The 13,163-nt window shown below is 41.8% G+C and overlaps 1 protein-coding gene across 3 annotated transcripts in view; it reads left to right on the top strand.

Annotated features, from left to right (window-relative positions):
* The window catches only part of fam184aa (family with sequence similarity 184 member Aa), a 67,835-nt gene extending 55,087 nt beyond the window's left edge, over positions 1-12,748 (top strand). For 2 of the 3 annotated variants that reach the window (XM_078165997.1, XM_078165998.1), the window contains 5 exons: positions 2,172-2,318; positions 2,544-2,661; positions 4,112-4,246; positions 5,419-5,523; positions 12,690-12,748. In XM_078165997.1, the coding sequence (XP_078022123.1) occupies positions 2,172-2,318; positions 2,544-2,661; positions 4,112-4,246; positions 5,419-5,523; positions 12,690-12,698 (514 nt within the window). In that variant the 3' untranslated portion in view covers positions 12,699-12,748. The remainder of the gene's footprint in view (positions 1-2,171; positions 2,319-2,543; positions 2,662-4,111; positions 4,247-5,418; positions 5,524-12,689) is intronic. The other variant, XM_033624386.2, reaches the window with a different exon arrangement.
* The last annotated feature ends 415 nt before the right edge of the window (positions 12,749-13,163 follow it).

The following is a 13,163-nucleotide window of genomic DNA, read 5'->3' as shown; positions in this document are numbered from 1 at the left end:
TATGGGTCAAGCCCCCAAAACACTCAATGCTGCACTTCTTATGATGTAATTCAACAATAACGAGTGTCACTGTTACATGGTTTGTCAACCAGAGAGCACTGACAAGTTAATTTTTACACTGTAAAGCATCCCACTTGGTCTGTATTTTGGTCACTTGGTAACAGTGTTTTAACAGAACAGACTTTTAACAAATGTGTTTGTCAGTGACCTTTTTTTCCATGACTAAGATGAGATGGCAGGGACGTCCAGAATCCAGAATCCAAAAAATGTCATTAGTCCCACCAGGGGCAATGTGTTTGAACAGCTTACCTTGCACACATACTATAAGTTAACATACAGTACAGAGTTAAGTGGTTTAAAGGAATCAATAAATGAAAAAAAGTTAATAGACTGATTATCCATAAAAGAGATTAAAAAACAAACAGACATTTTTTTTTACAGAGAATTTAAAAGACGAATAGCAGAGGGAATAAAAGATATTGAATACTTGTTAGTTTTAGAAGCTAAATCAGAAAATAAAAATGAAAAAAAAAAAAAGTCCTAGTGTGTCACTCCTGTGATCTTAGAGCAGATTTTAACAATGCTGTTTAGACTCTGTCTTTCAGTGTGAGGCTATGAAACCAGCAGATAAATGAAAAACACAGGACTGATCAAAAAAAGGCAGAGGATGAGAAGGTGAATTCTCTGTTGCCTTCGCTTCACAGTATCTGCATCAAATTTAAGATGTTTATCAAAAAAGGAACCTAAATATTTGTAAGAGATCACCCTTTTCACAGTTTCAATGTGAATAATGCTTTCTTTGGCTGTGTCTCTGTTACGTCTAAAATCAATAATCCACTCCTTAGTTTTAGATACGTTTAAGTCCAAGAAAGTATTATCACACCAAGAAATAAAACCCAAAAGAGCATTCCCATGGTCTGATTCTGATCCCTGGACAAGAGACAGCAATGCGGTATCTATCAGCTGCCCTGCTGGGTGCTCCTGCATTCATTATAAAAAATAATGGTGAAAGAACACATCCCTGTGGTGAGCCGTTGGATAAAACTAGAGTCTGAGGGTCAGCCATCTACAGAAACCCTCTGCTCTCTGGTAATTAAGAAGGCCAATATCTATAATACAAGCCGGTGGGGCAGATTAAACACTCAACACTAACTGTACTATCAACAAGCAATATTGTTGATGAAAAAAGACAAGATGAAATATGCAACATACCTGCAGCACACAATAACAACAGTCAGATGGACTCCAAGTAACTTCCTTACATGAAGGTTCAGTTCTGGAGAAAGACAGTTGATTGTTGAGTCTTATTTCCAGGAGTTCCAGTAGACTTCCAGTAGTTTTAAAGACAGTTTTGGGTCCCAGTCCAGTTGTTGAATTATGTTCGCTCAAAATAAAAATGCAAATCAGAACATGTTCCCTGTCTGCATGTATTCCTATAATTGATACCATCAAACAATGAGACGAGACACTTTCTGCAAAGCTGCATTCTTAATGATTCAACTTGTGTGTCTCATCAGATAATGACAAGATAAATCTTATCTGAAATAAGTTTGACGAAAATGACAAAATTATTGGTTTTGGCTCAACTAGATTGACTGAAATTTCCAAGATAATCTAATGACAAGAAAAAAAGATTACAGGTAACAGGTTACACTGACTACAACTAAAATAGCTTTGGTTTTATTTGACGAAAGTACGCCGAAAATACCCAGACTTTTAGTCAACTAAAATTATAGCAGCCTGTGCTACTCAGATCAGCATTGTTTTCTTAGATGAAACTTGATTCTACTCAGTTCCCATATGTGACAGCAGCACCCTCTCCATTACTTCCTCCCACAGTAGCCATGGATACCATTTCATTTAATCATGACAAGACACCCCACATTCCTTGTTCCAGCTCTGCTCTCTGGGTCCCAGCTGAGTACGTGTGCAGCTGCACATCTTGTCGTCTTCCTCTATAATTTATTAAGAATTAGGCGTCAATCTCATCACTCTGTACCAGGGAATTAAGTGTGTTTGTGAGCATTATCCAGGATGTGCAGTGAAAATACACACACCAGTGATTACTATTAATATGTGAAGTTGTGATATTCCCCAGCACTTAAGGATCCCACACAGATAACATGACCTAATGTTGCCTCATGGTTTATGTATGCCTGTCTGTGCTGCAGGGCCCACGAACAGGACCTTTCAAAGAGACATGAGAGGGATCTGGGGGAGATAAGTATAGTCCATCACAGAGAAACACAAATCATGCTGGCTGACTTCAACAAGGCCCAGGAGGTCCTCAAAGACAAGATCACTGCGCTACAAATACTGTAAGTTGCAGAAATGTGTGATGAAAGTCTGTTGTGTTGCTGCTTTGGGCTGCCACTGTTTAACAGTGTTAACAGAGACTCACAGTTGTCTCTTTTGTCAAAGTCATTGCTTTCAAATGTCTGTTTCTTTCTTTCTTTGTCTATTTTATAAAAATAATTTTACATGTAATATGTTATTACTATTACAGTTTTTTAAAAAAATGTCTGTCGTGTCTGTGTGTCCAGGTTGGAGGGGACAGAGGAGAAGTTAAGAAACAGAGAAAGCCGGCCAGAGGACCTGCACGTCATAGCAGAGCTCAGAGAGATGGTCACCGAGAGAGAAGCTCTGGTGAAAAAGCTTGTGGTGAGTAGACTGGGTGGTCTCTGATGTACTTAAAGTCATTTCCGAAAACACTCAAATCAGGTAAATGTTTTTAAACTGCAGTCACAGATATCGCTGGCCGACATCACAGCTGTTGCTGGATTTTATCATCCGGAGCAGACAAAGTAATTCCGGTAAATGTGCACTGCAGTATCAGTGTCATCAAAGATGTTTTTGCGGGGAAACACTCACCACTCTGTAAAGATAGAGGAAACCCTCTGCTATGTACAGAGTGAATAATGTCTCCAGTTGACTGCAGGATTTCACCACAATATGGCAGAATGTTTAAGTTTAAAAGTTCATTTTTTAACTTGGGAAAAGCAGTTTGACAGATTCCTCCACATCTCATTGTTTTCATAAGCAGAGGCAGTGTGCACAGTGAGTGAAGCAACTGAGCAAACTGCATCTCAGGGTCTCTATCAGTCTGTGTGTAAATGATGAAGACACTGAGATCCAGTTAAAAGGGTTAAAACCATTTTGTAAAACGATGACTAAATACACTGTTCCAGTCTCAGTTTTCATGCACAAAACTGTCAAGGTTTTCCCAGGTATTTGTTTAAGTTAAAAGCCTTGTTCCAATGCTCGCCCTTACACCTTATTCCAGTTGAAAACATTTACTGATATACATCATATAATTTGTTGGTTAACACTTTACTTGAAGGTATCTACGTAAGGGTGACATAACACTGTCATAACTATGACGTGACATAGTCATGAACTTGTCATTAACATTATGTACATGTCATAAATGTTTATGACTGCTGTCATAAATTGTCATGCGGTTTATGTAATGACAGGTTGACATTGTTTGGGTTGTCTTGATTATGACAACTTGACATTAATCAAAGTGACATTACCAGAAGATGTCTTTGTGGGTTGACAACCCAAACAAAACCGAATGACACTTAATGACAGCAGTCATAAACGTTTATGACATGTACATAATATTCATGACAAGTTCATGACAGTGTCATGTCATAGTTATGACAGTGTTATGTCACCTTAATGTAGATACCTTCAAGTAAAGTGTTATCATTTGTTGAGAACAAAATGCCGAAACAACTGTCATTAGAAACCAAAATCATCAACCCACAGAGGGCTGGATTCAAAATCACACCAAAAATCAAGAAAAAAAAATTTAATTGAATTTTATCACGGCAACTCATAATGTGGCTCAGTAGTGTATATGGACCCCACGTGCCTCTATGCACTACTGACAACGTCTGGGCATGCTCCTGATGAGTCAGCGGATGGTATCTCGAGGGATCTCCTCCCAGACCTGGATCAGGGCATCAGTGAGCTCCTGGACAGTCTGTGGTGGTACTTGGCGGCGTTGGATGCACCGATACATAACGTCCCATAGGTGCTCAGTTGGATTGAGGTCAGGGGAACGAGAGGGCCAGTCAATGACATCAATGCCTTTGTCATCCAGGAACTGCCTACACACTATGGCCACATGGGGCCAGGCATTGTCCTGCACCAGGAGGAACCCAGGGTCCACTGCACCAGGAGGAACCCAGGGCCCGCTGCACCAGGAGGAACCCAGGGCCCACTGCATCAGCGTAAGGTCTGACAATCGCTCTGTGGATTTCATCCTGGTATCTAACAGCAGTCAAGGTACCACTGGCTATGACATGGAGGTCTGTGAGACCCTCCCAGGATATGCCTCCCCAGACCATCACTGGTCCACAGCCAAACCGGTCATGCTGGATGATGTCACAGGCAGCATAACGTTCTCCAGACTCTTTCACACCTGTCACATGTGCTCAGTGTGAACCTGCTCTCATCTGTGTAACTGCCAGTTCTGGTGTTCTCTGGTGAATGCCAATGAAGCTGCATGGTGCTGTGCTGTGAGCACAGGTCCCGCTAGAGGACGTCGGGCCCTCATGTCACCCTCATGGAGTCTGTTTCTGACAGTTTGGTCAGAAACATGCACACCAGTAGCCTGCTGGAGCTCATTTTGTAGGGCTCTGGCAGTGCTCCTCCTGTTCCTCCTCACAAAAAGGAGCAGATATCGGTCCTGCTGCTGGGTTGATGCCCTTCTACGGCCCTGTCCAGCTCTCCTGGTGTAACAGCTGGTCTCCTGGTGTCTCCTCCATGCTCTTGAGCCTGTGCAGGGGGACACAGCAAACCTTCTTGCGACCACACGTATGGATGTGCTATCCTGGAGTAGCTGGACTACCTGTGCAGCCTGATTGGGCTGCAGGTGCCACCTCATGCTACCAGTAGTGACAAGGACACTAGCAGAACACAAAACTAGAGAAGAAACAGCCAGGAAGGATAAGGAGAGAGTCTGTCTGTGGCCACCACATGTAAACCCATTCCCTTTTTGGGGATTGTCTTGCTTTTGCTATTGTTTTCATTGAGAGACCCCAAGCAGCAGAAATAACATGTGACGTGTGTAAGAGCTGTCTATCTGTCTTTTTGTGCTCCCTCCTCCCCTTCAACGCTTTAGACTTTGCTCAAGGAAATAACCCACAATGCCTCACATCACAACAGTGATGACGAGGAAAAGAAAACATGTAATTAGGTTTTCTTTTTACAACATAATGACTGTAAACATTGAGAGTAGTGGGTTGTGCTGCAGGAGTGGTTTGATAAGTTCCCGTGGACATTTTGATACTTTCTTCCACTGCGGAAAACATTTGGCAGCCACATTTTAAGCGTACAGAAGATGAGAATTTGATTCTTGAAAGACTTGGGTGGATTATCACGTTAACACGTCATCTTGTTTTATAGGACGACAAGAAGTTCTACCAGCTGGAGTTGGTCAACAGGGAGACGGGGTTCAACAAGGTCTTCAATTCCAGTGCCAATGTTGGAGTAATCAACCCTCTTATCAAGGTGAGAGCTCTCATACGGCCTTGTCAGTGTGAGTGGCATGGCTGTAGAGGAGCACGTGGGTGCTTATGACATCATCAGCCCCTTTGAGCTGAGTGGCCTTCATGCAGCAACCTCTCAGACAGGTGAAATGACAAAATATGTGGGAGGACTGTGTTCTCAGTGTCATAAATACTACTGCGTGTGACCACTGGTTTGTAACGTTTTTATTTTGAATGCTCCTCATTGCTCTACCTTAAACACCACACTTGTGTTTCACGATGCATGCACTAGATTTTTTTAGATTATTTTATCAGAATTTGACATGAATAAAAATAGTACATGCACACAGGCAGCTGCTGCATGCAGTTTGGCTGGTATCCACCTTTGTTTACAGTTGCCAAATCAGGTTATTGATCATTATTGAAGGTAATAAAGGTCGCTGTCATGATTGTATATTTGTCTGTATTATATTGGAATTGATCCGCAGCAAAGCTAGAACCATGCAGTGACGGACAAGGACAGCTGCTGTGCTCACACACTGTGAGAAGAGAGGAATATTTGTAATCCTCGTGCTTGATTTTATTCTGTGTTTTCTGGTACGTTTAATTATTTTCACTCTATGTAATCTTACCTTGCACTGATCTTTTTGTTTGAGCACTGCGAGCCCCCAAAGCACCAAAATCATCCCATTCTGCTGCTCATGTGAACATTACACACCGCCTCGCATGACGTTTGTCATGAAAGACTGATCTCTGCACACAAAGCTGCTCATCATCCTTCTTACGTGCACACAGCTGTCATACCTGCTGTCTGATCTCGGGAGTCATTCAGAAACAATAATGCTTGATTTCAGCATCATAACATCACTCCTCTCCTTCCTCGCTTTCCTCCTCCTCCTCCTCCTCCTCCTCCTCCTCCTCACGCTGCTCACTGTGGGGAGATAACACACACATCCCTGGTTCCCTCCTTTACACTTCTAAGCCCCCATGTGCAGGATCATCTCTGAGTTTGGCAACTCCTAGCGGTAGTATTAAGAAAGTGTCTGTGGTCGGCAGCGACACACCTCCCTTCGCCAGCAGAGCCTCTTTTTTAAGCCCATTTATGGCGACAGGTTTTTTACCATTTTGAATTTATTGCTACTTTTAATGTTCTATCATTGCAAAACTGCTGTTTGTTTTCTGTAATATATTGAAGTTCATATCACGTTGTGTAACTGACCTCATGATGACCCCGAACAGCAATTGTCCAGTTATAGTTTAGCGACTGTTACTGGGCACGTCAGGTCTGTTGAACAGATGGATGAAAGTTTGATAGTTGCCAGTTATAGTTTGACTCTGCTGTCCATTTGTCAAAGTGACCTTTTATGCCAGGGAAACATAATCTGTGGCCATAGATGTACAGTTTGCGCTCCTGCTTGCTGCACACAAAGGGAAGCCGTGCAGCAGTCTAACAGCATCATAATTACATTTCATCATTAAAGTAAGCTGATTTCATAAAGAAAAAGACAAACTCGTTTAATCTGATGAATCACTGAGGAATTTGTTTCAAGGGATGGAAGCTTCAAATGTCAAAAGAAATGACAGCCCTTGTGTGGTTGCAGGTTGCATTAACCCTTTAAAGCTTGAGCAAACTGGCTTGATTTCTTTCAAAAATATGGGAAGAAGGCAGTGAGCACCTTAACTAGAAATTACCCAAAAAGAGCAAAAAAAAAAAGGAAAAAGTTCCACGAAAATGACCTGAAGATAAGCAATAAAAGAAGAAAGGAAATGACCTGGGAAAAAGGGGTAAAAATTGAAATATAATTATAATAACCATATATATAGTTTTCTGGACATTCATTTGTTCTTTTTCCTATTTTTTTTTTTTAAATCAATTTCTTCTAGCTTTTACCAATGTCTTGCTCATTGTCATTTTTTCCTATGTTTTCGAAAAAAAATCAAACCTATTTGTTCCGGTTTCAAAGGTTTAAATACTTGTGAAAGGCACCTGAATGCAGCACAAGAAAACTGATATCAATCCAGGTTTCAAAGGGTTAAAAAAGCCATTCAGGATTGGTCTGGCACCTACAGTGTTGTATTCCCCCACTGTGTGGAAGCCAGGTCGTAGACGCCCTCTTACCAGAATTCAGATTAACTTTAGCAATTCTCTCCATTTCTTCATTGGATTGGGGACAGTTTATATTCCAGGAGCCGCAGCCAAACTCCTTCCCAGAGACAGCATTTCATTTACCGAACACATTTGCTACAAACTAAATTCATTCCTCTTACACAGCATCATCTTCCCCAACCCTGCCTTTCTATCGCCTCTTTCCTACTGGACAAAAAAACACTGACACCTACTTAAATCTGGCTTTTGTCTTTAGTGGGAAAGGTTACACTCCGCATTTATTCCAAGGACGTGTGTTCTCCTGCGTTTAAAACACCTGCATATACACCCTAATTTTGGTGGAAAAAAATGGTCAAAGTGTTTTCATAGATAAAAACAGGCAGCCAGTCAGCCCTCAGAACTGTCAGCTGTCCCACCATGCATCATGAAGGACAGGAAGAGGAGGGACTGGAGGGGGAGGAGGTAGAACCAGGCGGCCACTTTGAGCCTCCTCACCCCCCCCCCCCCCCCCCCTCCTGAGGTCCCTCCCCTGCCACTGTTCAGCCCTCTTCCTCTCTCTCCTCTTCCTCAGCATCCTCCTCTTCCTCCTCCTTCTCCTCATCCTCCACATCATCCCATGCCAAGCCTTGCTCTTCCTCATGCTCCTCATCCTCAGGAAGCCCTGGTGCAGCATCAGGGCCTACAAAGCTTTAGGAGGTGAGAACTACTCTGTCTTACTGTCACTGCTGCCCCTCAGTTCACTTTCACTTCACCTGATTCAGGGAGGGGAGTTACGTGATATTTGCTGCCCCCACTGCATGTTTCTCTCACCTCACTTCTTAGTCTCCCTCCCTCCTATCCTCACCCCTCTCCCCAGAACCTGAAGGAGCTTATTTTCTTAAAAGGCAGACGTTGGCCTTCTATCAAAAATCAGATGCTTGTTATCCACCTCTGATGTGACGTTCATCTTGTTTGGCTCTTCAGGAATGATAATCTGTGAAGTGTGGCAGCCACTTGCAGAGCCAGTTCTCCATTACATAGACAGACATGAGTAGACATAATTATTTTGACATGACTTTTTGTCATCTTCTTTTCCTCACCAGACACTTGCCACCACGAGGATGATACCTTGGCAGTTCAGTGCATATATTACAAAAACGAGGCTTTTTATGAGCATACTGTTAAATGTGTCTCCTCAAATTCATGTGAATGATTCAAGTATTTTTTCTCGTTGCTAACACATAATAAGGCAATTAACGTTTGTAATTCAAGGCTAACTTTGGTTTTTTTCAACCTGGACTCTATTTTCCAATGTTTTGTGTCTGAATGACGAATGGGAACAGTTTTTGAGACTTGTCCAGTATTGAGCAAGGGAGCTGCAACTGGCAGGCTGAAGTGTTACCACTTGGGGCATGTTCACACAGTTAATGCTCGTATACTAAAAGTGCTTGTTTTTGCCACTGAAAGGTTCAGGTTGTTCTTCCAAGTGTCTTATGGAAAGAATCCTACAGAGATAGACCTTTTTGTTAAAGACTAAGATCCTTTTTATGTACCCAGAACCAGCCTGAATTTGCCATTGCCAAACCCTCCAGACTCCATTTAAATAAACAGTAGTTTTATCATCCAAAACACACACCATTCAAAATCAACCAAAGCAACCCCCACAAAACTAGGGCTGCCCCTGACTAAGAATTTTCCTAGTCAACCAATAGTCATCATTCAGGACCATTAGTCGAATAGTCGCCTGCATGTTTATGATATTAATGTAGTTATTAAATTATATATTTTGGGCAGGGCAACACAATGGTTTGAGTTGAAGGTGTGAGAAAGAATAGTATCAGTAACATTGTTAACACTGTGCTACATTACAGAGAAATACAAAACCATACTAATGAACCTTCATTAATAAAATCGGCTCTTACGTCTGGAACCTCCCGTCTACAACAGGCTTGAGACGTGCACTCATTGAGGACTTGGCTCAGATTCTTGAGTTACTCTCTTATCCTGGAGCCTCCTTAAGGAATCTGATCCCGTTTCTATGGGCGGTGGGAGGCCCCCAATTAACCTTCATTAATATAGGCCTGGTGTATGTCACACACTGAGCGAGCCGCCTGTTAATGACGCTGTCAGCAAAGCAGTAATGATTGTGTGGTGGCTAATGGGCATGAAGGTACTTACATGTTTCAGATGATACGTCATGTTTGTAGTCGATGAATGAAGATGAGTTTACATATCAGCTTGGGTTCATTCTTCATGACTTGTTGTCAGAGGCTTATTATGACAATCTGAGCCTGTCAGTGGCTTTCAGTGGATGTAAAATGACACCCCCCGAGTGGTTATGTTGCAACTTGTTTCCAGCTGCTGGCTAAAGTGGTCTCACTCAATGCTGGACCATTTTCAAAAATTCAAAATTCAAAAAGCTCCAGGTTGAAGTGCTGTGTCTGTTATGTGCATAGAGTTGCATGGGAAGCTCTTCATTCCACAGACTGCTGCAGTCTTCCTTCATTAGTTCAGGGTCAACAGAGGAATATAATGAAGATAAAATCTCCTTTTGATCCATTATGCTTTAACATCTCATTTTCCCTTTTCGTATCATTGAACTATCACACAATCTTACACAGAATCTTCTTTGAAACATATTCTCAATCCTCAGCGGCTTATAAAAAGAAGCCAACCCTGAAACTTTGCACTGACAAATCAGTCTCTATGGGAACTCAAACTCTGAGTGACGCCAAGAAGGAATGAGTGATTTAAAAGCGCTGCAGTAACTTAAAAGTGCAAGACGCAAATGTGAAGCCATTAAGATAAGGCTTTTGTGCTTTTGTTCTCCCAGTAAAAAGGCAGTGGACACACAGTGTAAGAGGAGATGAAGGAGTGCTGCGTGCTGCAAGCACCGATTAGAAAACACCGGGAGGTCTGCTGCTGAAAAACTACACACCAGCTGAAGCAAAGAGTTAGTTTGAAATCTGGATGTTTGTTCTGAAAAGCTGTTTTTAAAGGGAGAAAACACTTTGTTAGTGCTGCTTTTTGTCTTTTGTTTTACAGTTTTAGTGTTATTGTGAAATGAGAGCACAAGTTTTTCTCACTTGTTAATTTGTAAGATAGAAGAACAGAGAAAAACAGCTGCAGTCGCAGTGTTGATATACTGTACATGTGTAAAAAGCTGAAGCTAATTTCCAACACCAGTCCCCTGATGGGCATTTATAGTTCAAGTGGTCATTAATCTGTAAGTTTTCGTCTGCTCCGCTTTTTCCTCTGTTTCTATCTGGAAAGCAGAGCCGCATGTGTGCTGGGTTTAGAAAATGAATGGATGAAAATTTGCTGGTTGTGGTTTGATCCCGAGCTCCTGCTGTGCATGTGTTGAAGTGTCCTTGTATGTCGGGGTAAAACAGTCGAAGGCCCTGTTTACACCTGGTGTTAACATGCGTTGGCTCGAAGTACAGGTGTGAATTCACCCAATGTGTCCTCAATGCGTCTTGATGTGCAATGTGTGTACACTATGGCTGCACAATATTGGAAAAAACTGACATTGGGATCTTTACTTTTTTGCAATACATATTGCAATATATGAATATATATATACACGTATTCACAGTACATTACTTGAATTGCTCTATTTAGAAATAATTAACCTAACCTAAATTTAAAATTACTAGTGGGATTTTGTTGTGAAGTGCATCTGCATAGAAAAATAATAATGATAAAAGCTAACTTTTTAGTCCGAAGGAGAGCGGGGGAAATTAGTTTAATTAGTTTAATACACTGGTTGACTTAACATGGCACCATTGTATTTATATAATATATAATACCACAGTCATTTCGAACATTTTCGTCATCTCAACACTTCCTGTATCTGTTTAAAATTAAAAGCCCATTATAACTTCGGTGGAGAGAATCCCTCAATTTTCTAAACAGGTTTTATTGTGAAACAGGATTCAGTGACTTGTATATTTGCGTACAGTACTTCAAATGTAGCTCCTGCCATCTGGTGGCACTTTTTACGTTACTACAACAACATTTTGGCTGGCACATGAACAGACACAGTGACTGACATAATAGTAATAATAACAAAAATTGTACAAGAATAATCCAATGACATCACACACATTGTGAAAGACAACCAGGGATGATTGGTCATGGACCGACGTGTAGTCTGTCATGTCTGTCTGCCAAGTCACGGCACGATTTTATGACTCCACAATTGCCTAATATGACATAGTGACTGTTGGAACAGACAAAAATGTTGTGTAGTGGGAATCCAGCATGAGTGTGAACATTACCTTTCCGACCTCGGGTTTCCTCTGGTTTCTTTAGGCTAACTCAGTTATCTTAGCCTGGAAAGTAGCTGGTAACTAGCTTTAATCGTCCAGCAACTCTGCAGTGAAGAATGATAGTGGGACGCTGTGATCATGAAGTCATCAAGATTCTTTATTTCTTCTGTGCAGCGAACACAAAACTTGGCTTTTTTCACAGTTTTTACACTGAAACCTGAGCTTACCGAGACCCATTTGACTGGAATATGTCAAAAGTAGACCCCATCTGTATTGTTTTGATTTTGCCAACATGCCAAGGTCAAAGAGGCATTGCTGCCTCCTGCGAGTTAAAAACAATAATGCATTTTATCTTTTCAAAGGGAAATTATGTGCATGTTTATTTGCATACAGAGTGGGAAAGTGAGATTTGATCCCAAGTGGTCACTTAAGATGGATGTGGACGCATTCTAATGCCAGTTGTGAACAGACAGACTTGGAGCTGTCCATTTGTGATTTAATCACCCAAGATGCATGTTAATACCAGGTTTAAATGGGGCCTAAGTTCCTTTGAGGTCATGTATTGTGGACGTCACACCAGCCTTCACTTGTTTGGCATCTTAAACAAGCCTCCACTGGATCTCCCTGACTGGAACTGCTCACAATAACTTCACCCATGAGAATCTCCCTCTGCTATTTTCTGTTGGTGCCTGACAAGCTACCATGCTCCCAAGCTTGCCCACTAAAAATGTGTGTATATCTAATTGTACACGTCTGTATGTTCAGTGTGAGCATCTCTCTGTCTCTTACTTCTCATCATTCTAACACACCTGTTTCTCTTCCTTCCCTCAGCCTTCCTGAGGCCAACGCCGCGACACCATCCGATCTGAGGGCGGCGGAAGCAGGAAAAAGCAAAGAACACGTTCTAAGAGAAGAGGAGCTATGCGCCCAGCACTTCTCTTTCTGACCGGCAAAAAAAAAAAAAAAAGAAAAAAAAAAGTGTCTAAAAATGAGGCAATGGGACAGCGAGCTAAAGTTGGACAGCAATCAAACTGTAGGTTTTGAGAGTCATTTGGGCGACATCAATATCAAACGTCCACCGCTAAATGTAATCACAGCGCTCCTATCAATCATGTGCAGGACTGAGACTCCAGTGTGATTGAAACCTTAGGGCTTCCATACATGGTGAGAATGGTGAGTAGTGTGGCTTGTTAGTGCATCATCATGAAAGTGTGCATGGCAGCAGGAGGTGAGGTGATAAAAACACGTTTATACCATTGGCATTGTGCAAAACATGACATCTGTATGAGCTTCAGAGTGGTGAGA

This window comes from Epinephelus lanceolatus, chromosome 24, assembly GCF_041903045.1.
Source record: "Epinephelus lanceolatus isolate andai-2023 chromosome 24, ASM4190304v1, whole genome shotgun sequence".
Taxonomy (NCBI): domain Eukaryota; kingdom Metazoa; phylum Chordata; class Actinopteri; order Perciformes; family Serranidae; genus Epinephelus; species Epinephelus lanceolatus.
This window is presented reverse-complemented; position numbering and strand designations above follow the sequence as displayed.